A 26,166-nucleotide genomic window follows, 5' to 3' on the forward strand; every position below is an offset into this window, starting at 1 on the left:
GAGAGGAATAACAAGAAGGAAGAGGAGGAAGAGGAGAGAGAGGAGAGGGGGAGGAAAGCAAAGTAAGAGGAGAGGAAAGAAGGGGAGATAGAAGGAAAAAAAAGGAAGAAGAGGAAGAGAAGGAGGAAGAAGACAACTATCAACAGTGAACCAATGCAATGGATGACCATTATGACTTTTTTTAATGCACAGAAGAAAATGAAAGAAGCACAAATAAGGACAGTTCAAAAATTGCCACATAGGATTTATCATATACTTTTTTAAGTAAGCAGTATGAAATAGATATTAAGAATTTCAAATAGAATCACAATTTTGGTTCTACTGTGTTCATTTATGTAAAGTGGTTTTAGCTTAATTTAAGTTCATAATAAAAAGTAAAATAAAGCATTGCTTTTCTTTTAGAAAATCAAAAATATGCAGCTAATGTTTAGAAAGACCCCTGAACTTGGATCTGCAAGACATAAATTCAAGTGTGAGCTCTGCTGTATAATAACTGTGTAGTCTGTCACTTAACCTCTGTGGGACTTAGTTACTTTATATACCAACCTGGAAAAATGATACTTGTATTACTGACCTTCGGGGGAGAAACGCAAGAAAGATTGGGGAGACTTTTTAACCAAGTTTTTATAGACCAAAAAGAACTATTAAAATGTGCATTTTGTGACATTTACATTACCTATTTTAACTGTTTGTTATGTGGATCAAATAAAATAATCTATAAAAGTCACTGTAATCATAAAACATCATATAAAGTAAGTTGTAGCTGTTATTCAATTCGGTAAACAGTGCAGGGTAAATTCAGGGCCCTGTCCTTGGTGCTAGACATAAAAAGGGGGGAAAAAAATCAAAGTGGCTATCCTCTAAAAGTTTATAAACTTCTGAGAAGAGATTAAATTAATGTGTGAGAATAACTCACATAGCATTTTTAAAACTTAGAAAGTAATATTTTGCAGTAATTCATTAGGTTAGACAGTACAGAACAGGCATCCATTTCCCTGTCGTGTAGATGAAAAAGCTGAGGCTCAGAGAAAATAAACTGACTTTTAAGTATCAGAAAGGATTCACAAAAAAGAGTTGTAATTAGGCAAAAGATTCAATAAAAGTCTCATAGAATTTGATAAGGCAGTAATGACATTACTATGTACTTCTGTACTTCATATCAAGAAGATAATTTCATAATCTGTTGCTGACTATAACCATTTTTTTTGTTTTAAAAATGACATCCTGATTATATACAACAATTAGTAAAATCATGGTGAAGAAGTGGGAAGAGTACTAGATTTGGAGCCAAAGGAATCCATCCAATAGGCTCTTCTTATGAATTGTGTGACTTTGAATGTCAGCTAACTTCTCTCTAACTCTGTAATGTGGGAGTTGAATCATATGTTCTCTAAGATCCATTATAACTCTAAAATCTATGAATGTGTATGTATTTGCCTACCACCAAATGAACTGTTCCAATGTAGCTATCACTAGGAAAATGTAGTTTAGCATCATCTGCAATGTAGTATTGAATAAAAATTCTATTAAAGCTTCTTGCCTGTAAAGTTAGACAGAAAAGCATCTACAGAGAACTAAGGTCATCAATAATCACTGGTGAGCTCTTGTTTTGCAAGTGTTGTAAGCAATCTTATGTGCTTATTAATAAATCAAATCTGTACAATAGTGGGAAAAGTTTGTTTTTATAGATTATGAAAAATGTTTGACTTATTTAGTTAGTATTGATCAAACAAGAGTTTTACAACTCAGCCTCTTGAATATAAGGAAGCGTGGCTCCCCATTTAATTTACAAATAGTTTCCAGGATGTTAAGTGATATTTTGGCAATAGTCACTGCAATAGTTAAAGCCATATTGAACTTTTCCACATTTTTACAGAAATTTATGCAATTTAGTTGGGGAATGCTTTATTAAATGTTATACATTTGGCTTCTAGAAAATCCTTGTTTTCTATAAGAGGGTAAAGAAACTTTTCTGATTGGGAGCTCTCTCAAAGAAAAATTTATGGGTTCGTGTACTTCAAAGTTAGAATGGACCTTGATCTTTTCCAAGCATCTTCTTTGAGTTGAAATTAGTTGCCCCAAAATTACATTGATGCTGAGTCAAGCTCTTTTCTTTGATGCCAAAACAGTTGCTCCTTTGGTTAAATCATTCTACCTCTCTTCAAGCTGAATTCTGATTTAATCTTCTCAGAATACTCTGAGACCAGTTGTCTTGGCCAGTATTTGTGATCAGATTGGAAAATCTTTTGTCTATTGCCTTTCATAAACTGTCATGACCAAGAAGGTTCAAATTCGAGGGCTCTATCTTTCCAGCAATACAGAAGGCAACATTTATTTGCCATGGCTTTCTCAGCCTGTTTGTAGCACAATGTCTTCCTGTGAGTAGTAGTTTAATGAATTTTGTTAAATTGAATTATTAAAAAGCATCCAATGGTCCTATGTCACCCTTCCTTTTTCATCTGACATTATATTGTTGGCTTTTATCAGGAATTATATTAGTATTCTCTTGAGTTAAGCCAGTATCCACTTTTATTGAATGAATTAACTGCTTAAAAGATATGCCAATTATCTCTCAACTATCAGGGTCAAAGAGGTAAAATCACTTGCTGAAGGACTTGGGTCCAGATCTTCTGACTATCTAGAGCCTTTTGTCATTTTGTTCCCCATGCCCCATTGTCTATAATACTGCTTGCTGAGGCAGGGTATTGTAATCATTAACCTTTTGTTAATTTCTCTTTATAGAATACATTATCAAAATTAATACTTATTGGGTTATTACTATATGCCAGACATAGTGCAAGCTCTAGCAGTTCAAATATTTTTGAATGTCTAGTCACTGACCTTGGGAGCTTAAATTATAGAAAGGAAAAGGAACACATATAGGGGAGAGGTGACCAGAAAAGGCAGTTCTGTTTTCCTGAAAAGTGTCTTGTAGGGATCAATTCAGGTTTATTGTGAAGAATGATGGTCCAAATAGGGGAGAGTAGGTCAGTGGTTGCAAGTAGATGGTGAAATGACCTAGTTGGAAGGCTAGATGGCTGAATCAAAGGAATGCAGGAAAGAAGGAAGGAAGGAAAGTGAAAGAGGAAAGAAGGAAGGGAGGGAAAGGAAAAAAGAGGGAGAGATAAAGGAAGAAAGGAAGTAAGGGAGGGAAGAAAGGAGAGAGGGAGGAAGAAAAGAAGGAAGGGAATGAGGGAGAAAAGAAGGGAGGAAGAAAAGAAGGAAGAAAACTAGGAGGAAAGGTGGGAGGAAGAAAGGAAGGAGGGAAGGAAGGATAAAACAGAAGGTGTAAGGAAAGGAAGGAAGAAAATACACCTTTATTTGAGTCTGGCAAATATCCTAGGAGTTGAGTTTTTTAACTATTTCTATTTTGTATTTGGAGAAAGTGAACAAAATTAAATAATTCCCCCTGTGTCACACAAATAGTAAATATCTGAGACAATATCTGAACTCAGTTGTTTTTTTTTTTTTTTTTCTGACTTTAGGTCAGATTCTATCCATTGTAGCACCTACCTTCCTCTCTTGCTATGGAATGGGATGGGATAGGATGAAAAGCTGCCATATTCTGGTTTTCTTTGCTGGGAATTTGTTAATTCTCTAAATTGAAGTTATTTACTTAACTAGAGACATCATTCCAGGAGCACCATCATTGGTCCAAGAGCAATGGAATGTAAAAAAAAAAAAAAAAAGATTTTTTCCTTAATATTGTCATCATTCTAAGTTGCCATAAATTAGTGAGAATTGGTAGTAAATTAGCATGTTACCATGGATGGACCTTTGTTATTAAACCAATATATATGTATGTGTATGTATATATATATATATGTATATATATATATATACATATATATATGTATGTGTGTATGTGTATATACATATATATATATATGTATAAATGGTTGAGTAATGGTTGAGTAAATGATAAAGAATTTCCTTGTTCCATTTTTTTTAAACCTTAGTTTAGATGATCCCCTAAATTTTTAATTAGCTTTAAATTATAAGAATGAGGCTTGTGCTTGCTCTTGACCTTAGCAGATCATAGGGAAAAAAATGTCCTCCAAAATGAAGTCACAGAACAAGTAGGATTCAGTTTATAAAAATTAATTTTGTGCACATTTTTTTCCAGACACATTTTTATTTGTTTTTCAAGTATAGAATGGCTGACCTGACAATCAAAGGCCATTTAAAAAGGTACAATTACAGAGTAAAAGCCTGCACAACTCTGAGTCATCTTTGAATATCTCTACATGCTATGTGTACAGGCAACAGTGAGGGGTTGGGTGAGAAAGCTATTTTTATCATTCATGACTAATACCAGTTTCTCCAACACTCTCAGGGATGGATTCTAATTTGGGGGTGGGGGAAGGGGAGTGCTGCTGTGTTTATCTTTCCAAATTCTTTCTCTGAGGGACTCTACTAGTTTCATCTATATAGCTATTCACATCTGTATGACTGATAATAGAGTATTAGATAGAGTTTTAATTAAAGAGGTAAATCTAGAGTATATGAATGCCCCCCATCACACTCATACAAAAAGTAATACTTTTTAGTGCTTAACTCACTGAAGGGCAGACTAAAATAATCCTTTTCTTTCTGAAGTGTTTTTGAATGAAACCCAAGAGCTATTAAACATTTAATTACAATCTTCTTGGTGATATCTAGAAATAGTTAGTGAAAGTTTTTTTTTTAATTTCTTATTTTTGTACTAGTTTCTTATCATGGCATGACACTGGCCCTGAGTTCTTGACATCAGAAGACAAATTGATAGCCTCCCTCATGCTAGAAAGCTTTTGACTAGGAGACTGATTGAGATTGTGCATCCAGTAACTATAGACCATTTTTTCACTTCCTGAGTTTCTAAAGGTTCTGCTATTAACTAGGACTGTTTTCATTTTTTTAAATATCCTCAGTGCTAAGCATTAAGCCTTCAAATAGCTTACAATATTATAAACTAACACAAGAAGATTGTATACAATTGTATACAAAGCAAGATATGTACAGGGTAAATTGTAGATAATCTCAGAGGGAAGGCACTAACATTAAGACTGACTAACGAAGGATTTCTTGCAGCAGGTGAGATTTTAACTTAGATTCAAATGTGTCCAAGAAAACTAGAAGGTGAGATGAGGAGGTGAAGTACTCTAGACATGGAGGACAGCAATTGAGAATGCCTGAAGTTGAGAGATGGAGTAGCTTGTATAATGACTACCAAAGAAGCCATGATTGTCACCAAAAAACACCAGGGCAATACCTGGCCTATGTCTTTCCTTTTCTTCCGCTTATAATCTGTTTGTATCATGCATTAGCGAGTATATGTCATAACATGTTATTAGATTTTTAAGGCTAGATCTTTCACATGTCATACTCATTTGAATAGCCTTCATTCTTATCCTATGCCTGGCACATTACTGTTGCTAAGTCATTTTTCAATTGGATCTGATTCTTTGTGACTCTATTTGGGATTTTCTTGGCAAAGATACTGGCATGGTTTGCCATTTCCTTCTCCAGTTCATTTTACAGATGAGGAAACTTGAGACAAACAGGATTAAGATACTAGAGGGGTTTGCCATTTCCCTTCTCCAGTTCATTTGACAGATGAGGAAACTGAGGCAAACAGGATTAAATGACTTACCCAAGGTCCCTCAACATATCTGAATTAAATTCTTCCTGATTCCAGACCCAGCATTCTATCCACTGTACCTGGTACATAGTAAGCACTTAATAAATTTTTGTTAATTGAATTGTCCAAAGCAACCATCTGTTTTTTTAATGGGAAAGTTTATTTCATCTGTAATCTAAAACTTCTGGTCTCCTGTAGAGTGTTCTTTTGCTTTACTGAATTGCCTACCATCTTGTCCCAGACCAACTTCTGTTATTCCCTGTGGAGACTTTCATGGTGGGATATGGCAGTAGGGAGGTAGGAACATGGAGGAAGTGACATCCACATTTTGAGATAAACAAGACAGCCATCTTCAGGTGTTCAAGGTAATTGAATCCCATTTTAAATTGGATTCCCAAATTGTCATCAGTGAGGAGGTGGTGCATATGAATGCTTTTTTGTGTACAGAACATGGGGGAAAGTTTAGCTCTCATTAGCCTCACACTCTGCAGGCAGTTGTATTAATAACTTAATTTGAGTGGGAGAAAAGGAAAATATGTGCACTGCAGGAACACCTCAGAGGCATTTCATTCTGTTCTTCCAGGAATCTTCTCAGGCTGTGTCTCATAATGGTACTTCCTCCTGGCAGGGGAAAGAGGACCTGTCACTGAGTACAAAGCTACCAGTCAAGATTTACTGGGATTTTGAGCTAACCTAAAAATGGTAAACTCCTGTAGTTTTGTTCTGGGCTTAATGAATATCCCCTGAAAAACCAGTTTCCATTTACTCTGGGCCCCCAAAACTAGAATCACTCCAGCATCAACCAGAAATACCCTTTATACATAAGCAGTGGAATTCACAGAATGAAGAGGAGGAGAACATTATTACCAGCCATATAGTGTTGTGTATATAATAGATTAAACTTGAATTAAAAATAAATAAAAATAGCTAGCATTTATAGAGAGCTGTACAATTTTCAAAGCACAGGCCATTATTATTTCACCTTTATACTATCCTAGTAAGGGTTATTAGTATCCCTATTTTCAAATGAGGAAACCAAGGCTTATGAAATGATTTTCTCAGTTTCACACAGCTAAGAATGAGAGGCAAGATTCTCATTCAGGTTTTCCTTAGCTCGTATTCCAGAGCTTTATAAATTGTACTATCTAGCTTCCTTTAATAGCATACAAAATCCTAGAATGGAAAGGACTTCATTGACCATCTGATCTAACCCACATTTGAATCCCATCTATACTTTTTGTGGAAAGAGATCCTGCAAACTCTAGAATTCCTCTCCCTGTGAAAAGCCCCAGTCCTATGATGGCTCATTTTGACAGCTTTCACTGGTAAGAAATCCCATATTCTCCACCTTGTCTCATCTTCCACAGAACAAAAATCAGGCCTCTTTGCAACTTATAACCATTATTTCTAGTTCTGCCCTCTAGGGAAAGATAGAATGAACCTAATTAATATCTCTTCCACATAACAGCCTTTAAGAACATTGAAAGCACATATATTGCCCAATCATTCAGGCAGTCAACAGACATTTATTAATTGCTTACTATATGTTAGATGTTGTGCTAAATACTTGGGATAGAAAGAAATCCACAAATATAGTCTTATGGTTATATTTGTATTTTAGGAAAAAGACTTAGGAAATTTAATTCTCCACTTGGTTGCCAAAGGAAAGATCTAAGTCAGTGACACAATCCTGGAGAGTATTGCAGTGTTCTAGGTAAAAGATAATAAGAACCTATACTAAGGTAGTGGAAGTAACAGTTCAGAAGAAAAGAGATGCCCACAAAAATATTGTAAAAGCATAAATGATAATATTTGTAAGAGATTTGATATGTGAGACAACTGCAAATAGAAAGTTGAGGGTGATATAAATGTTTAAAATCTGGTTATTAGGGAGGATGGTGGTGTTCTCAAAAATAAAAGGAAATCTGGGAAAAGTGAAAGGTTTGGAGTGGTAGGGAAAACCAAGAAAAATTCTGTTTTGAACATATTGTATTTAAAATATCAGTGGCATATCTACTTCATGATGTCCAAAAAGTTATTGAGTGATATAGAATTGGAGCCAGAGATAGATTAGAATTGGATTTATAGAACTGGGAAATATCTATCAAGATTGTATTTGGATTCATAGGAACTGATGAAAGATAGCAAAGAAGAGTTCTTAAGTTGTGTGTGTGTGTGTGTTTATTTGTGATGGACCCTGCAGTCTAGTGAAGCCCCATCTCAGAATAATATTTTAAAGACTTCAAATAAAACACTCATCAATTATAAAGTAAAACAATTATATCAAAATAAAGTTACTATACACACATATATAGGCATATATATTTTTATATATGCCTGTCTGTGTATGTGTATTGTAATTATATTTCACACACCACTTGAATAAGAACATCTAGTATAAAATCTAAAGGAGGAGAGAGGACCTAGGACATAATCTTAGAAAATGACATGATTAGCAACCATGAACTAGAAGAAAACCTAGCAAAAGAGACACAGAGAAAAAAAACACAGGGAAGTAAAATGAGAATTAAGAGAAAATAGTTATGAAATCCAAGCAAGAAGAGGGAGTGTCTAATGGGAGAGAATGATAAACACTTTCAGAGACTGTAAAGAGATCAAGAAGGATAATGATTGAGAGGGGGAAAAAAACAAAAGCAAAAAAAATAAAAAAAATCCAATCTGGCAAGTAAGAGATTTTTGATAACCAGTCAGAATAGTTTTAGTTGGATGATGAGGTCTGACAGAATTTTTCCCTTTTCCTGTTTATATATCCAAAGTCCCTTAAAATAATATATATATACATCGTAGTTTCAGTTCCCTCATTACTCTGTTCAAATCTATTTAGAGATGCCCCATTTTGAATGCTAAAATCTTGACCCCCCCAAATGAAATCAATAACAATGCATATGGTGTCCATGGAGTATATTACAATTTTTCAAAATACTTCCACGACTGTTATATGCTTTGATCCTCACATGAATCATTGTTTTTATCTCTTAGGCACTTATATATAATTTCCTAATGCAGTTATTTGTTCATGTGAAGAATACATACTGCATGACTGCATGTTTTATTTCCACACACAGCGATTTTTGATTGCATTAAGAGAGGCATTATAGCTAGAATGAGGAAGGTGTTAGGGCAGCTGTATTCTAGTCAGGCCATATTTGAAATATTATGATACCACATTCTGGAAAGGAAATTGACAAATTAGAGGCTGTCCAGGAAAGAATAACCAGTAAGGAAAAGGGATTAAAGATCATACTATACATTAATTGGTTTTAAAAGCTGGGAATGTTTACAGGAAAGAAGACTTGGGAATATAATAAAAGCTCTCTTGAAATGTTTGAAGTCTATTATGTATGAGAGAGATTAGTATTGTTTTCTGTGACCAAAGAGGCAAACTAAGGACTGATGATGGGTAACTACAGAATAGCAAGTTCCAGGTCAATTCAAGGAAATCAAAGGCTGTGCTATTCAAAAAGCAGAGTGGGCTATCTTGAGAGATAGTAAGTTTTCCATCATTGAATCTTATATTGTATCCTTTGTTCTCAATGATATCATACTTAAGGATATGATACCTCAAGTAGAAAGAGAGATCACAAGTATTTAGGGAATAAGGGAGGAAAGAGAAGGACAAATAGCAGTATTCTACAACTTAAAATGGCTGGTTAGGTTCCCAAGGGGCAGCTACTCCTCCTCATACATTGTTGTTCATCCTTCATTCTCCAAAAGGATCAATGGCATAACAGGATGATATCTTGACTAGTGAATAAATTAGGTTTAAGATAAGCAGAGCTGCTCAAAGTCATTAGTCTCACTCCATCCTTCAGAATAATTGGAGTTAGTAAGAAGACAAGAGTCTGCTGATGATTCAGATCATTGGAAATATTCAAGAAAAGCTGAATAGCTTCTGCCAGATGTGCTTTAAAGGGAATTCCTATGTAAAATTGTTCAAATGAGGAACTCGGGTCCTTTTCAATTTTGGAATTCCAAAAATTCAAACTCAAGATTGCTGAAAGCAGGAATAGAATGTTCTCTAAAACTTTAATTTGTCTCACCATAAATACTCTGGATATCATAGTAAAACTGTTCTATCCATACAGAATATTACCTTAGGAAAGATGTTGATAGAATAGAGAATTTTTCCATGAAGTGGAAGAAAATAATTCAAAATTATTACAGCAGAGCTCAAGTTTCAGAGAATGATCATTCTGTTCTCGTCTATAAGACTTCAAATACATATATATATATACCTACAAATACACACATATACATGTATATATATATATGTATGTATGTATGTATACATTTATACACACATACACTCACACATACACTTTTCTTCTTCAAGATAGAGATATATTTCAATCCTTTTTCTGACACTTTATGGATTTTGTGACTATGGACAAGATACTTAACATCTTTGATCCTCATCTTCTCATCTGTAAAATGGGAATCATCTTGGGTTTTTTCTGATCTTATAGCATTTTAATGACAATAAAATGAGATAATATATGCACATCATTCTGAAAACCAGAAAGTCTTACCTAAATATCACTTATCATCTTTAAGAAATTAAAAATGTAATAAAGGGATATTCTTGGAGTCAGGAGGATTATAATCAAGTACTATCTCTGACTGAATGTGTAATAAGGGCTATATCACTCAATTTTCAAGCATGGCAAATAACTTTTTATTACTGTAAGTATAGAGAGATTACCGAACTGAAATACTGGAGGATTTTTCCACCTACTAAATTCCTCATACAGATCTGTCCCTTCCTGCTAGGTGACACAAGAGATAGAGAGTTGGGCCTGGAATTAGGAAAGCCTGAGTTCAAATGTAGCCTCACACACTAGCTGTGTGATCCTGGGAAACTCACTTATCTGCTGTCTGCCTCGGTTTACTCAATTGTAAAATGGAGATAATAACACCTATTTCCTAGGATTGTTGTAAAGATCAAATGAAATAATAACTATAAATCAATCACATTGACTTGTACATGGTAAGCACTATGTAAATATTAGATATTATTGTTATTATAATTACCATTATTATTAATTGTGTGAGCCTGAGCTTGATCTCTATCTACCCTAATTTATTCAACATAAAATGGGGAGTATAAGAGCACCTGCCTCACAGAATTATTATGAAAATCAAATGAGATAATGTTTATGAAGTGATTCACATAGTAACTGGCAGTTAGAATCTCCACACATGTTTATTCTTTTCCTTTCTCTTTGTAAAAATCATTCTCATTTGTATTAATTTATTGCCTGGCTTTAGAGTTATATTTGGGGTAAACTGACAAAACTTTAAGCTTTGCAAAGTATTTTCTATATACTTCCATGAAGTTGATAATCTAAGTACTGATTATTCTTCCCATTTAACAGATATAGAAATCAAGACTATCAACTTAATATTCCCAAAGTCACACACATGAAACCAAGATTCCATTCCAGCTCTTCTCTAATACTATATACCCAGCTCTCTTTCCATACCATCTCTAACTAGTTCTTCAATATATATATGTGTGTGTGTGTGTGTGTGTGTGTGTGTGTGTGTGTGTGTGTATTTGTGTGTGTATATATACATATATATTTGTGTCTTATTACATTAAATCATAATAATTAGATTTGGAAGGGATTCTAACAGTGTGTCTTATTCAATTTATTCATTTAAAGAGGAGAAAATTGAAAATTCTCTCTAAGAGAGGAGGGAACTAGACCAAAGTCACAAAAGTCACAATCACCAGAACTAAGAGCTTGAATCCAGTCCTCTTTGCTCCAGAATCCACTGTTGTGTCTGTCTACTACATTGCTTCTCTCTTAAAACTGTTAAGACCAGCATGGCACACTGATAGATATCCCAGGTACCATTTGTGCATCTAGAGATAGAAGCTAGTATAAATATAATTCTAAAAAAATGCTTAATCCAGATTTTGAAAAACAGTTCTCAAGTCATGTCCTCTACAAGCCTTAATTAAAGCTTTGTTGTTTTGATGTTTATTCTTGTTGATATCTTTTTTTCCCTTTATTTTTCCCACTTAGAGTGATAAGTGGAAAAAATAGCCAAGATCATGATTGCAAAGATTAGGACCAGAAAATTACCATTCATATCTGTCTGTATAGTGCAAAGAGAACTAAATTTGGAGTCAGAAAAGAGCCCTGGATTTGAAGTCAGAAAATAGCACTTTGAATTCTGGTTCTCCAACTTGCTGTGTGACTATGCTTAATTCATGCCCCCTCTTGCACTTCAGTTTCCCATTCAATAGGAGTAATAAAATAAGTGGCATTAGATGATCTCTAAGGGTTCTTCCAGCTCTAAATCACAAGACTTGGATGATTTCTAAAGTCCATTCCAGAAAGAATTTTTTTTATGATTGTAACAACAACCTGGGAGGTAGAAAAAGAAAAGGGAGAATTGTGTTTCCCAGGTTGCTTAGAAAATAACTACTTTCCAATCCTAATTATAAATGACTGAACTTCCTGCAAGGCACAGAAATTCAACTTTAAGGTCTGTTTGATAATTAAAGCCAAGAGGTAGTCTGAGCTGCTGTGATCAGGGAGGCTGATTTAATCTGTATCATATAGGCAGTATTTCAAGCTAAAGAAAAAGGTTTCATGATAGATGGGCTGTTATGGAAGAGCAGGCCTATAAAGGTCTCATTTTGCAAGGTTAGCTAAGAGATGACTCTCTGGACAACAGAACCCAGATTTCCATCCTTCACAGAATAGAAGCAAAGTACTATGGCCAGATCTCCTGGTGGTGACTTGAAATGGGGAGATAAATTATCTTTTGTCTTGAGCAACCAAAATCATCTGAGGAATCAGTCTGGATGGACAATCTCATTTATCCAGATGCTCGGCATCTTTTCTAAGGCGGGTTGGCTTCAGACAATGCCTTTGTGTTAGTTGCAGGCTAATTAAAGAAAGAGGGGAAAGCTCATTAAGGTGTTCATTAGGATTAAATAATATATTGGATTGCCATTTGTTCATTTAAATTCATTGGGTTCACATCACCCACAGAATGATACTCTCACACATTCAATTTCCTTTCAAAAGAATTTCACTTTTTCTGGTAAGTATCCTAGAGAACACTATGGTTGTAAGAGAACAAAAGGAGGGAATGTCACACTGATATCTTTTAAATAAATCCCTTTTCCCCTAAGTCCACATTTAAAATTTTGAGTTTTGAATGACTTCTTTCCTCCCCACATAAGATGGAGGCCATACTTCAATCAGTGATATTCACATCTGTGGAAGATTAACAGCTTCTTTTTTGTTTGTTTGTTTGGTTGGTTTTTGCCTCATTTTCCTTATCTGTAAAATGAGCTGGAGAAGGAAATGGCAAACCATTCCAGTAACTTTGCCAAAAAAAAAAATCAGACATGACTGAACAACAACACTCTTGCCTCATCTCCAGCACTATCTGTTGCAATAAGACTGAAAGATCCCAACTACATTTCATTAGACATCAGTGTTTGGCTTTTCCCTACAAAACAATTTTATATTTGTGAAATTTTTTTGTATATACATATATATGTGCATATCGAATCAAGCTCTTTGAGGGCAGAGATTATTTTGAAGGATAATCTGTTTTTTGTATTACTTGTATCAAAGTGCTTAGCAGATAAAAAGTTTAATAGATACTGCTTAATAGATGCTGCTAGGATCAAAGAGTTGGAGCTAGATTATGTTCCTACTTGACTAAAATCACATAGATATGAAATGGCAGAGCTGAGATTTGGATCTAGGTCATCTGTCTTCAAATCCAATGTTCTCTCCCTGTAGTACATTGATGATGAGTTCCTACTCTTCATGGAATCTTTTCTCCCCAATTTGGACATCTTGGCAATTCATCTAAAACCAGTCCACACTACACCTTAGATAAACAATACTTGATGGTAGTAGTTTGGAAACTATCTGTTAGCTTTGATCTAAGCAGAATAACACTGAATATAGCAACTAAGCCATACATGAAGAGCTCACATTTCACTATAGACTGAGTATAAGAGGGGTTTTCCTCATAACAGAGAGGTGACAAAAGGGTGTGTGTGTGTGTGTGTGTGTGTGTGTGTGTGTGTGTGTGTGTGTGTGTGTTTACTTATATGCTCTATTTCTTTCATTTTAATATATGTGTATGTCTTTATCTTGATATATTGTGTGTGTTTATATACAGATATATAGATAGATACATCAATTTTTCTCTCATGTTAACGCAGCCAGATGGCACCATAGTGGATAGAGTACTGGGCCTGAGTAAAATTCTCATCTTCTGAGTTCGAATTTAGTCTCAGGCATTTATTAACTGTGTGACCCTGAGCAAAAGTCACTTAACTTAAATTATCTGAGTTTTCTCATGTGTAAAATGAGTAGGAGAACTAAGAACACCCCAAATATGATTGTGAAGAGTTGGACATGAATGGAACAACTGAACAAAAACAAAAATACCCCACTTTATGGCTGGACAAAAAAGGGGAAATAAGGTGTTCAATATGCATAGTGTGCAACAGAATTAATACTTGAAACCAAGATCTTTTGACTCTCCCACTGAACCCCCTTCACATCACAGGACCTCATTAGACAGTAGATGAGAGCCTATGACAAATGCTTGAGATAGAGTGGTCTGGACCAATTATCCTAATTTCTTTGTACACACCATCTTGTATAATATTATTTCTAATTTTTCGTTGTTTTTGCAAGGTTGGTTATCCTGCTTTTGACATAACCCTGTTCCTCAACACATCAAGGGTCTGAAGCTTCCTTAGTATCAAAAGGCCCTTTATCCATCATTCTCCTCCAATGCAGGTAACAGCCTATCTCCAACTGGTAGAAAGCTGCTGATGTTCAGATTAGTGTTGGATTCATGATCACAGAGCTCATAATGATCAGAGGTGGTCTTTGAACAAGCATCTTCCTGACTCTAGATCTGTTATAGTCTCTAATATGCATCATGTTACATCCATCTCACAATAACTTTTCTCAGATGGGACTCCCAGAATTAAATATGCCCATTCCCCCTCCAAAAAAATGTCTGCCTCTATTAATGCCTTTGTTGAAAAGTTGTTTGTATTGCTCTCTATTAGGTATACTTTATGAGGATCCGAGAAAATCAGATTGGGACAGAAGCAGAATGTAGAATGAGTTCAAATTGAACCTTCATTCTTATTCAGGGTATTCATTGGAAAGTTTTAAGTAGAAAGCAAGATCTGAAAACATGGGACTAGAGCAGTAGTATCTTGAAAAATGTAGAATCTCTTGCAGGATTTTAGCTTATGCTATAGGATTGGAGAACAGAGTAGAATGATCACAACATATATTATCTTATGTATACAGAGACTAGAAGGAGCAGGGTATTGGAACAGTTTGGGTCTCAGACCAGTTATTTAAGAGACTTAGTCATGACAAGGAATTCTTAATAGTGGAATGAATATGGCAAACCACACATAGGATAGGTGATTTAAAGTGTACCTAAGTTGAGGAAGATGATAAATACAACACAGTGAGGGAAGAATTCACCTAGGGAAGATCTCAAAACTTCCTATTTTATCATTTTTAACAATTAACTGCTCTTCTCTGCTTTTTCTGTTTTGTTGAAGACTATAAATTCAACAGCATGATGCAAAACTCTGGTCATGCAATCCGCAATCCTAATTACAAGTCTAAGAAGAAGATACTATATTCTACCCTAAAAACCATCCATTCCATTATTAACTACAGAAGTGTTCTTAACTTAAGGTCCAGGAACAATTTCTATTGACAGATTTCAGAAGGCTCATGGAGTTGAATTAGAAAAAAAAAATACATTTTTACTTTTGTTACTCTCTATGAAACTTCCTTCAATTATGAAGTTTGTAAAAAAAAAAATTAAAAATAAAAAAAGAAACATTTTTCTTAAAAGGGATTTGTAGGCTTAAACAGATTGGTAAAGGGTTCCATAATATAAAAAGTAACCTTAAAAATCTTAGATTAAGTAGGCTTATCAAGTACCATCATCAATGGTGTTTACTAAGGAGTCTGATTAATGGTCATTTCATTCAATCCTGCCACAGATATATTTTAGGGGATAGAGGTAGTTAATTGCAAAGCAGAAAATAAGGAACTATCAGAAATGATAATGACCGAGACGATCAATTGATCCCAGGTAAATATACTAATGCAGTAAGATTAAAGTGGGAAATAGAGAATCTTACACTACAAAGGAAATTCAGAGATAGAACACTTTATTGGGGAGTCAGGCTACACTAACTTTTTGCCTCTAATTTCCTCTTTCTAGGTCTAAGTTTCCTCATCTAAAAAATGGAAGGGATTAAATTATATGACATCAAAGATTCATTCCCTCTCTTATATCCTGCACTCAATGTTAGAAGGTCCCTTACAGCTCTGACATCCTGTGATTCTTCTTTTTGAGGTTGCTTCCAGCTCTTATATTCTGTGTTTTACATTAGACCATTTCATGTTGTGTCACAGGTAAGATAGATGTAAAGAGTACATGGCACAACATGGTCAGAGTTAATTAGAACTGACCTGTAGCCATCAGTTTTTGAAGTCCTATTCCATCTTATCCAACAAAGGGAGACTTCCCAGGCACCCAACCAGGATCTGATATTTCCCCCTCTTATAAGTAGATGAACCAGATCGTAAATTGTTTTAAAATTTTTCTCTTTTCCTTTTGCTTCTTTTTCATCATAATCATCAAAATCTGTCATATATTCAGATATTTCTTTCTATGGAATTGCCCTACTCTCCTCCACTTTTTTATTTTTAATTCCTTCTCTTCTAGCTCTCATTTTGCTCCTTTAATCCTAGTTCCTTCCCTTGATGAAGCTACTTTTGTGTTTCAGACATTTCCCTTTATAGGAGAGCTTTTATATCCTTTCTTCCTCTCTATTTTATTACCCAAGGATGATTCCAGGTAGGATAGCAGGAGAGTCAGTGAGGCATGGTGGAGAATACAGAAAGAAGAGCTGTAGAGGGAAGAACAGGGGACTTGAGGGTAGACATTTAAACTTTGAGTCCTAACTGCCTCTGTGATAGTGAGTGATGCAAATAATCTTACTGCACTTCTTTTCTCCATCTCTAAAATGGGAATAAAAATCCTTGGATTATTTGTTTCACAAGATTGTTTTGAGACAAATGATTTACAAAGGGTTTTTGTAACCTTACCTTTTTGAAAAGTTTGTAGTAATTATAGGATTTACCATTGGAGGGAGCATTAATAATAATAAAATAATAAACTTTGTATATCACTGTAAGGTTTCAATTGAGGGTTCCAAATTAATATGATCCTCACAACAACTCTTAGAGACAGGTGTTACTACTATTTCCATTTCAAAGAAAAAGAATCTGTGCAAAGAGAGGATATATGATCTGCACAGGATCATACAAATAATATGTGTTTGAGGTAGCATTTAGACTCCAAACTCATTGATTGCAAGTCTCACCGTCAATCCACTGAAACACATAGGCTCCAGAAGTCATCACCAATCCCTTCCTTTTCAAGACGACAAAAATGTGCTACAGAATAGTCCTTTGTCTAGGGTCAATGAGGTAGCAAATAGCATGCTGGTTTTTTTAACCTAAGAATTTCTGATTCTAATTCTCACTCCCACTCCCAAGTGAGAACAATCTTGATTTTGGTGACTAGTTTTTTTTTTTTTAACTAAATCCTTTTGGTTTGAGCTAATTGAGTTCCTGAAGGGACCTGTTACTTATGTGACTCAGTCTCCTAGTCCAGGTCATAGCAATCCATTATCAGTGTCCTGGATTCTTCAACTTTTTTTCTGTGTAGAAAAAGACCTTTAGAAAAGCTCTTGGAAGGTCATCTCTCCATAGCTTGAGACTGATGTAACCTTTGTAGTAGCATGTCAGAAGGAACATAGCCTGTCCTAGATCTAGAGAAACATGGGTTCAAATCATTTATAGCCATGTGACTATTTTTAATCAATGATTTCACGTGTGAGGAACTTCCATTGAAAAACTTCAAGTAGCAGTGCAGATAGGTCTCTTTTCTGTACCATAGGGTTGAGTTGCCTCGAGCACTGAGGTTAAGTGACTTGTTCAGGATCACACAATTTGAAAGTGTGTTTCAACTAGGGTTTGAATTTGTGTCTTCCTAACTCTGAAGCCAAGTCTCTTATCTACTCTATCATGCTTCCTTTATACATGTGAACATAGCAAAGCAACTAAGTTACACAATACATAGAGAGCTGTGCTTAGAGTCAAGTATGCATCAGTTCAAATCCAGTCTCAGACACTTAGTAGCTGTGTGGCCTTTATCAAGTCACTTAACCTTGCTTGCCTCACTTTCCTCAATTGTAAAAGGAAGATAGTAATTGCATTTATCTCCCAGAATCATTTTGAGGACTAAATCAAATGTTTTCTTTGACCCAGAAGTGTCACTACTGGGTCTGTATCTCAAGAAAGTCATAGAGAAGGGGAAAGGACCCAAACATTTGTTTGTAGCAGCCCTTTTTGTGATAGTAAAGAATTGGAAAATGAGTAGTTATCTAGGGAATGGCCGAATAAGTCGTGGCTTATGAAGATAATGGAATATTATTATTCTATTAAAAATGATGAACAAGTTGATTTTAGAAAAGGCTGGAAAGATTTACACAAACTGCTGCTGAGCAAAACAAATAGAAGCAGGAATACAATGTCTACAGCAAGATTGTACAATGATCATCTATAAAAGATTTGGCTCTTCTCTGATTCAGTGATCCAAAGCAATTCCTGTAAACTTTGGATATAAAATGCAAAAATAAATAGATAAATACAGTGTTTGTAAAGTGCTTGGCATAGTTCCCATAACTTAAAAATATTCCTTAATATTTAAAAATATTAAACTATTAAAAATATTTCTTTCTTCCCCTATATCTCCTTCTTCTTTTACCCCCCACCCCTCCTCCTTCTCTTCCTTCATGAATACTTAAAAGGAATCTCACTTTCATCAGTTGTAAAATATTGAGATAATGATGCCTATGGTAATCACCTCATAGGGTTTTTATTAGGCTCAAATGAGCTAGTCTATTATAGCACTTTGCCAACTTGAATGTGTTCTAAAACCCTCAGCCATTACAGCTTCTAATAACTTGCATCAATATATCAATAGATTTGTGATTTCTCTATTGGGGTGTTCCCTCCCCTATCTGGATTGCAGATCTTCTCAAAATGGTCTTTAAAAGTTAGTACAACTGAAAGAAATAATCACTCTTCATCCCCTAGTGGTCAGCTTTGTTCTTGTTAGCCTTGCCTAACATAAGTAGGCTGGTCCTTGGGTGACAGAAACATAATCCACTGCTAGCCTTATGTTGGAAGTCTTCCCAGGAAATGCCAGAACTTTGAAGATCTGAGACTTCCTCCGTGCCATGGGGAGGCATTGGGGAAATTTTAGGAAAGGGTACTAGGTTAGCTTTGAGCTCCTTCCAATCCAAAGAGTCTTTGAAAGAAATATGTAATTTTAATAGAATTTTGTTAGTGGTAGGATATGATAGTATATGCCAGAAAACCCTGTAATCAGGGAAGCTGAGCCTGGCAGGTCTATTGAACTCAAAAGTTCTAAGGCAGAGTAAGACTGAAGTTAATTGGATGGCAGTCCAAAGTTCAGCACAATTCTCTTTGGCTCCTTCGAATGGGAAGTCACCAGGATTCCCATAAAGGGCCAAATCAGCCCAGCTTGGGAACAAAGCAAGTCAAAGCTATAATGATTGGGGTGAAGGGGATGGTCACATCTAGATTATACAGTGGTTAGAGCACTGGACCTGGTGTCAGGAATACCTGAATTCAAATACAAACTTTGTGATGTTAGATAAGTCACAGAACTTCTGTCCAACTTTCCTCATCTGTTAAATGAAGATAAGGATAAATTGTACTTGCCTGTGTTATTGTGAGGATCAAGTGGGATAACAATTGTAAGTGTTTAGCAAACTGTTTGATACATTGTAAATGCTATACAAATGCTACTATACTTCCAAGCTAGACAATATAGAGACGCAGTTTCAAAATTAAAAAAAAAAAAAAAAAGATTACTTTGTTAGTAGAGGCAACATACTGTTACCTAATATAGGCAATGTTGAATTACATTTACAAGGCATATGGATGCCAGAAGCAAGGGAGAACTCTGTTTCAACTCAATAGGTTGGTTTTTTTGTTCTATCCATCTTCCTGTTTTAGTTTTTCAATGAATTAGTTAACTAATGAAAATTGGTGTGATGTTAAACTTCCCAAGCATACCGCTTAAGTCTGTTCTATATTCCTCTCCACCATCTTGAAATAAAATGGTGGCCATCATGAGGTTTCAATATGCACTGTAATTTTCAACAGATTTCAGTAAAACTTAAAATAGGGGCAGAGGTTACAGAAAGAAGCAATCACACTGAGAAAGACTGACAGATCATGGAATTGCTAGTGACTATTTGTCAACTCAATGTCCCTATAATTTGTCTCTCTGTTTCAGATAATTCTCGTAAGCTCTTCTCTTAATGACCGGGACCAGAGCCTTTTCCTGAGCACTGATGAGGGGGCCACCTTTCAGAAACAGCTCATCACATTCTTTGTCGAAACTCTGATTTTCCATCCCAAAGAGGAGGATAAAGTGGTTGCCTACACTAAGGAGAGCAAGGTAAAATTTAATGACCCCACGTGGTTCTAATCTACAGGGACTCTAATAAAAGTGTTCCCTACTGGCACTGATGTGACTTACTCATTCTAATTAGCTTTCATCATATTTGATATCTTGGCTCCTGGGCAAAGAGATGGAGGCTGCTGTGGTTCATCTCATTTAATCCAGCTAAGGCTATTGTTTCAGCAGCCTGCCTTTGGAGGAAAGAGATATAGAGGCAGGAGAGGGAAGGGATGACTGAAACAAATATATTAAATCTATTTTGTTTTGCCTATAACATCAGGCCTAAAGGAATTAAAACAATCCTGGGCAGCTTCCAAAAGTAGCCACAGTGCACACGTATCATTTATAAGTGGAGTTACCCTAGGCAAGTCCAACAAAATGTGGGTTGCACTGCTTTATATTAAGTTCTTTGTCATAAGAAGTACTCAAGCAGGAGCAACATAGTAGAGTCAAAACTATGATTGTCATAATATGGAAATATGTTTAAAAGAATTGTGCACATTTAACCTATTTCAGATTACTTGCTGTCTTGGAAAGAAAGTAGGTAAGGGAGGGAGGAAGAAAAATTTGGAACAGAAACTCTAACAAAAATAACTGTTGAAAATTATCTTTACATGTGCTTGGAAAATTTTAAAAATACCATTTGAAAAAAGTACACTTGTCATGGACTAGGATATGTGAATGTTGTTCCCTCCAATGACATTGATTTGTCATGTGACTTTGAGCAGATCACTTTTTCACTATAGACCTGAGATTTTTTATCTGTGACATTGGGGATAGCCTTTAGGGTTCTTTCTAAGAAGTAGAACTTTTGGTAAAGGTATTTTTTTTAATATGAACTATTGTTATTGGTATTTGTAAGAGTCTTCACAACTCTGGACTTCTTGCCTCTGTTTTATGTGAATCTCACATAAATATTCAGTGATTAATAAACATCAATTGAATGCGAGTTATGGGATTCCTATTTTTGTATCCTGAATTGAGCTCCTGCTTTGCCCTGATCCATCCTTACCTGTAAAACAAGAATATTCACACTTGCATTCAACATCTCATATTATTGTTGTGAGCGAAATACTTTATAAAATGTAATATGCCATAGAATTCTCTTCTCTCTAGGCTACCCTTTCACATTTGTGAACAGGATAGCCAACAAAAGCACATTTGGATCTAGGATAAGAATATAATTAGGAAAAATTATAAAATATAATTACTCACTCACTAACTACATGACCTAGAAGCAGCATGATGCAGCAAAAAGAGGGCTGAATTATAGGTCTTGAGTTTGATTCCTGATTTTGCTACTTACTGCCTTTGTGATTTTGGTCAATTTTGTGACTGTGTGAGTGAATGTGTTATGTGAGTGGAAATATGTAACCATGAGTGTGTGTATGTAAGTAAATGAGTGTACATGAAATGTATGTGTGTAAGTGAATGAGTGTGTGTGAGTGTGTTTGAGAAAGTATGTGTGCATGGCTGGATGTGTATAATTGAATGAGTAGGTGTGAGTGTATATGCGAGCATGAGTGAGTATGACTATGTAAGTGAGTAAATACGTGCATGTACGTGTGAAAGAGTGTATGTATGTGGTTGTATGTGAGTGGGTGGATGTTTATAAATGAACAAGTTTATGTGTATGAGTGTGTGAGTATAAGTGAATATGTGTAAATGAGTGTGTGAGTTGTATGAGTGAATGTGTGTGTATAAATGAATGAGTATTGTGAGTGTGTATATGTATGTGACTGTGTGTGAGTATGTGAGTTTGTGTGTAAGTAAATGATTATGTGTGAGTGAATGTGTATGCAACTGTGTAAGGGAATGGATGTGAGCAGGAACATATAAATAAATGAGTAAGTATAAGTATGTGTGTGTGTGTACATGAAGAAATAATATATATTATTAAAGTAACAATGGCAGATCCCATTTCAATAGTTCTTGGATCCTTTATGCTATTTCATTCTGTTCCATTCTCAAGTCAATGACTGTATAATTTGACTTTTTGTTTTATATAATTCTTGGAAACTCCTATCTTAATGATTATAAATCCTATTTACAGACAAATGTTTGTTATAGTTGATTAAAGCATATGGCCTGCCTAAGATCAAGAAGTTTGCTAGTGACAAAGCAATGTTTACATATTTTCTGATTATTCTGTCACATGAAATACCCATGTCAGTTGCCAATCTGTTCTTGTATATTTGAATGTGTGAGATTTAGAAAGCAGGTGTGATATATCAGAGGTCAGCTAAGTGAGACAGTGAATAGAATAACAAGACTGGAGTCAGGAAGAGTCCTCTTCCTGAGTTCAAATCTGGCCCTCTGACAGGCTGTGTGACCTTGGGCAAATCAATAAACCCTGTTTGCCTCAGTTTCCTCATCTGTGAAATGAGATGGAGAAGGAAATGGTAAAGCACTCTAATATTTTTGCCAAGAAAACCCTAAATGAAATCATGAAGAATTGGACATTGAATATCACCACAAATCAAACATGATTGAAAAAAGGCAGAAATGATATAATGGAACCTACACTAAACTTAGATTCAGACAAATCGTGGCTATGATGCTTATTTACTTTGTTACCCTAGTCAAGTCATTAAGCTTCACTTGAATCTCAACTCTCTCATCTACCAAAAATAGAATTAATAAAACTTATGAGTTATTATTATTAGATAATTCTGTGTACTTTTTATGATGTATGAGATGAAGCTGTAGAAATAGCACTGGAAAAAATAAAGACAAGAGCATCACTGAAGCAATTCAAATATAGAGATTAACCCAGGGATGAAATGATACAACTTCAAAAGTACTGAGGAATTGATTCTCAAGCTATCTGAAAGCAGAGAAGATAACTAAATGAGTAAGTAGAAAATTGCAGATGATATGCTTAGAGAAAGAGGAATAGGGCAACAATAATTACCAAGCCACTTATCGTTCTTGCATCTTTATGAGAAGATCTCTACACATATCCAGAGTATCATTGATTGAAATATGAAAAGGGAAGACAGGATTTGCAAATGGAATTTTATAACCGATCTCTTCTTCCCAGTCTCTCAATCAAATGAGTGGTGCAGAGATTGCAATTTTACTCTACTAGTTTATTCATCATAGGAAAAAAAGCATTTGATTCAGCAGAGTAAAAGTCTGATGGGCTTTTGTCCAGAAAAAAGAGTTCTTCTACATCATTTACAATTATGTAATACACCTGGGTAGATGAGTCATCTTATTATAGATCATAGCTTTTGTCAGTGATCCTCTGATTATCAGTATCAACTGACACTTGAAACAGAAAGTTATATGCTCCTTATTCAGAGTTCTTCACTAAAAATGATGAGTTCTTCCAAATTCTTCTGTTTGTGGCCAGTAAGATAGTGATTGCTTCAAGCTCTGGAATATTACAGAGGAGAACCTTTCAAAAGAATTCAGCCTAGCAATCTACACAAGAAAAACCAAATGGATGAACTGGCTGGAAAGGGCTGACAAACTACAACCCAAAGATCAAATCTGACTCACTGTCTGTTTTGGTATGGCTTATGAGCTAATATTTTTTTCAAATTTTCAAATAAAGTTTATCATATTTTATTGCATAGAAACAGACCTGATTTGGGATTTGAGCCATGGTTTGATGACTCTTAGCCTAGACTATGAAATACAAGTGAATAGACAGACATTAAGATAGTCCAGCACCCCCCCGCCCCCCCCCCACATATACACAGTAATAGATAGATACAGTAATAGATAGATAGTAATTAAATAGAAAGAGAAGCTTTGATTTTGGGGGGGAAATGAAGGTGTTTTGTAGTTTTTCCTAAACTAAACTGTGAACAAAGTTTTAATAAAGCAATTTCCCTATTAATTGTATATGGCTACAAATCATACACATGGTATATATAAACCAATACTGATATGCAAAACATTTGCTACCAAAATTTTGTATTATGGCTTAAAAATTAATTTTAGTTGTATTTCCCAATGTTCTTTGTTTCCTCATCTTCTATTATTGAATGAATTATCTTCACCCTGGCTACCTGTGACTGTCATGCTGTGTTCTAAAGGCTGAGCAGTTCTCCAATACAGAAAGGCCTACCTACAATCTAATTGGAACCAGGAAATAGTGACATAGATGCCACTATCCCATCAGTTCAATCTTTCAATATTAAGGAGGAAGACTTCCTATGTTATATAGTGAAGATAATGTTGAATTCTAATTAAAATCATCAAAGATTCTTTGGTAGATGAAATAGCAGAGATAGCTTGTTTCAGAAATCAGATCATCTGAATTTCAGTATCAAGTAAAGCAGAAGATGGTCCTTTGTGCTTGCCAAGATGTTGGCCATTAGAAAAAATTATATTGGCCATTGACATGACAAAAGTCTAGCCCAGAGGGCTTTGGGTACTGAGAAAATGCTGAACAATGCTACACATTCTGGTCTAAATCAATACTCCTCTAGTGTGATGAAATGATAATTTGTCTAGGAATGAATCTCAAGAATGGAAAAAGAAGGAGATTCAAATGTAACCAGTCCTGTACTCACTAGTAAAGGGAATTCTATTTTATCACTGTCTCTTTAGGTTACCATAGAGAGCTCTTAATGGCCTCAGGCTTATTTTCCCTTCTGAAAATGGAACATAAATTTGAAGAATATAAGCCAGAGGAATTTTGGCATCCTTGGCTCGTAGGTGATCATGTCAAATACCTACCAATAAAGAGGCAAGAAAAAGAACCCCTGGCTAGCTATGGATTCTAAGGAGTCACTAAGAATTCAAAATCTTCCTACCTTTTTTTTTACAGCCGATCACAGTCCAGTACTGCTGCAAACAACTCCTCTGGCATATAAATAAGAATAATTATTTGATCAAAGAGTTGTCTCTTCTTTCAGCCTTCATACTTTTGATGTTACCTGGTGGCAAGGGAAAAGTACACGAAATCAATTTAACAGTGACTGCAGTGAACTCATATGCCCACATGGCAGTGATGCCTCCATCTTTGCCCATTGCTTGTGGTCATATAACAAGAATATCTCAGTGAGGTTTATTCCTGACTTCAGTCTGGTACAGATTCCCCCAAAGTTATAGCTGTGATATCTCTTAATAACTCTCAGAAGCAGCTTTTTAATCATAGCTCAAGTACCCTGGGCAAAAGTGTAAGAATATGGCAACTCAGAGTCAGCCTTGTGTACAATGCATCTTGGTCTGTGATCACCAGTAGATACTGCTCCTACTCAGAAACAATTAAACTGGATGCATTTTAAACAGCATGAGAGATGGATCTAAAGATGATCTCCTAACTTATTCTCCTCTCCAACCTAGAAAATGCTGAAGATTGTTTTTTCTTGGAGTTAGGATACTTGCATAACTTGTGTCCTAGAGAATTCTTTCATTTCTGAAGAGAAGAATTGTCAGGGCTGGAGCAATCAGCTGAAATTTCTCAAGCCAAAGAAAAAGGAGCAGTAACCAAAAGGCCTCCAATAGGGGTAGGATTAAAATGATTGGTTTAGTAATACAAATTCAGGGATTAGTTACCATAAATATAGAGTATAAAATTGAAAAGATCGAGTTGTGGAATAGAGAACATTTCAGAAGCAAAAGTTCATACTAGAGAATCAAAATAGTCATGGAAACTTGATGGAAACTAAGCAATCTTTCCAAACCTAAGGAGAAAGAGGAAGGTTCAAATTTAACCAACACTTGTAGTTTTTTTGCCACATACATGATGTGTGTTTTGTCAGATTTTTTTTTAAATGTCTGCATGTGAGGCAACTCTTCCTCCCAATTTCCCCTGAATGAATTTTAGCTGGACAGCTCCCTGCCATCATATGAGGAAATGACTATCTCTAGGCAGCAGCAGATAGTAGACTTCCTCAACTTCTACTAGACAATGTGCCTGAATTGTGTTATTTATCATATTCTATCCTGTGCCTGAA

The 26,166-nt window shown here is 35.3% G+C and overlaps 1 protein-coding gene across 5 annotated transcripts in view; it reads left to right on the plus strand.

Annotated features, from left to right (window-relative positions):
* The window catches only part of SORCS2 (sortilin related VPS10 domain containing receptor 2), a 1,204,963-nt gene that overhangs the window by 951,321 nt on the left and 227,476 nt on the right, over window positions 1–26,166 (plus strand). For all 5 annotated transcript variants that reach the window (XR_012483510.1, XM_074275474.1, XM_074275475.1 and 2 more), the window contains exon 4: window positions 20,081–20,245. Coding sequence is in view for 4 of the 5 variants with exons in the window: in XM_074275474.1 (XP_074131575.1) it covers window positions 20,081–20,245 (165 nt within the window). In the remaining variant the exon portion in view is untranslated. The remainder of the gene's footprint in view (window positions 1–20,080; window positions 20,246–26,166) is intronic.

The sequence above is a fragment of the Sminthopsis crassicaudata genome, chromosome 6, assembly GCF_048593235.1.
Source record: "Sminthopsis crassicaudata isolate SCR6 chromosome 6, ASM4859323v1, whole genome shotgun sequence".
NCBI lineage: Eukaryota > Metazoa > Chordata > Mammalia > Dasyuromorphia > Dasyuridae > Sminthopsis > Sminthopsis crassicaudata.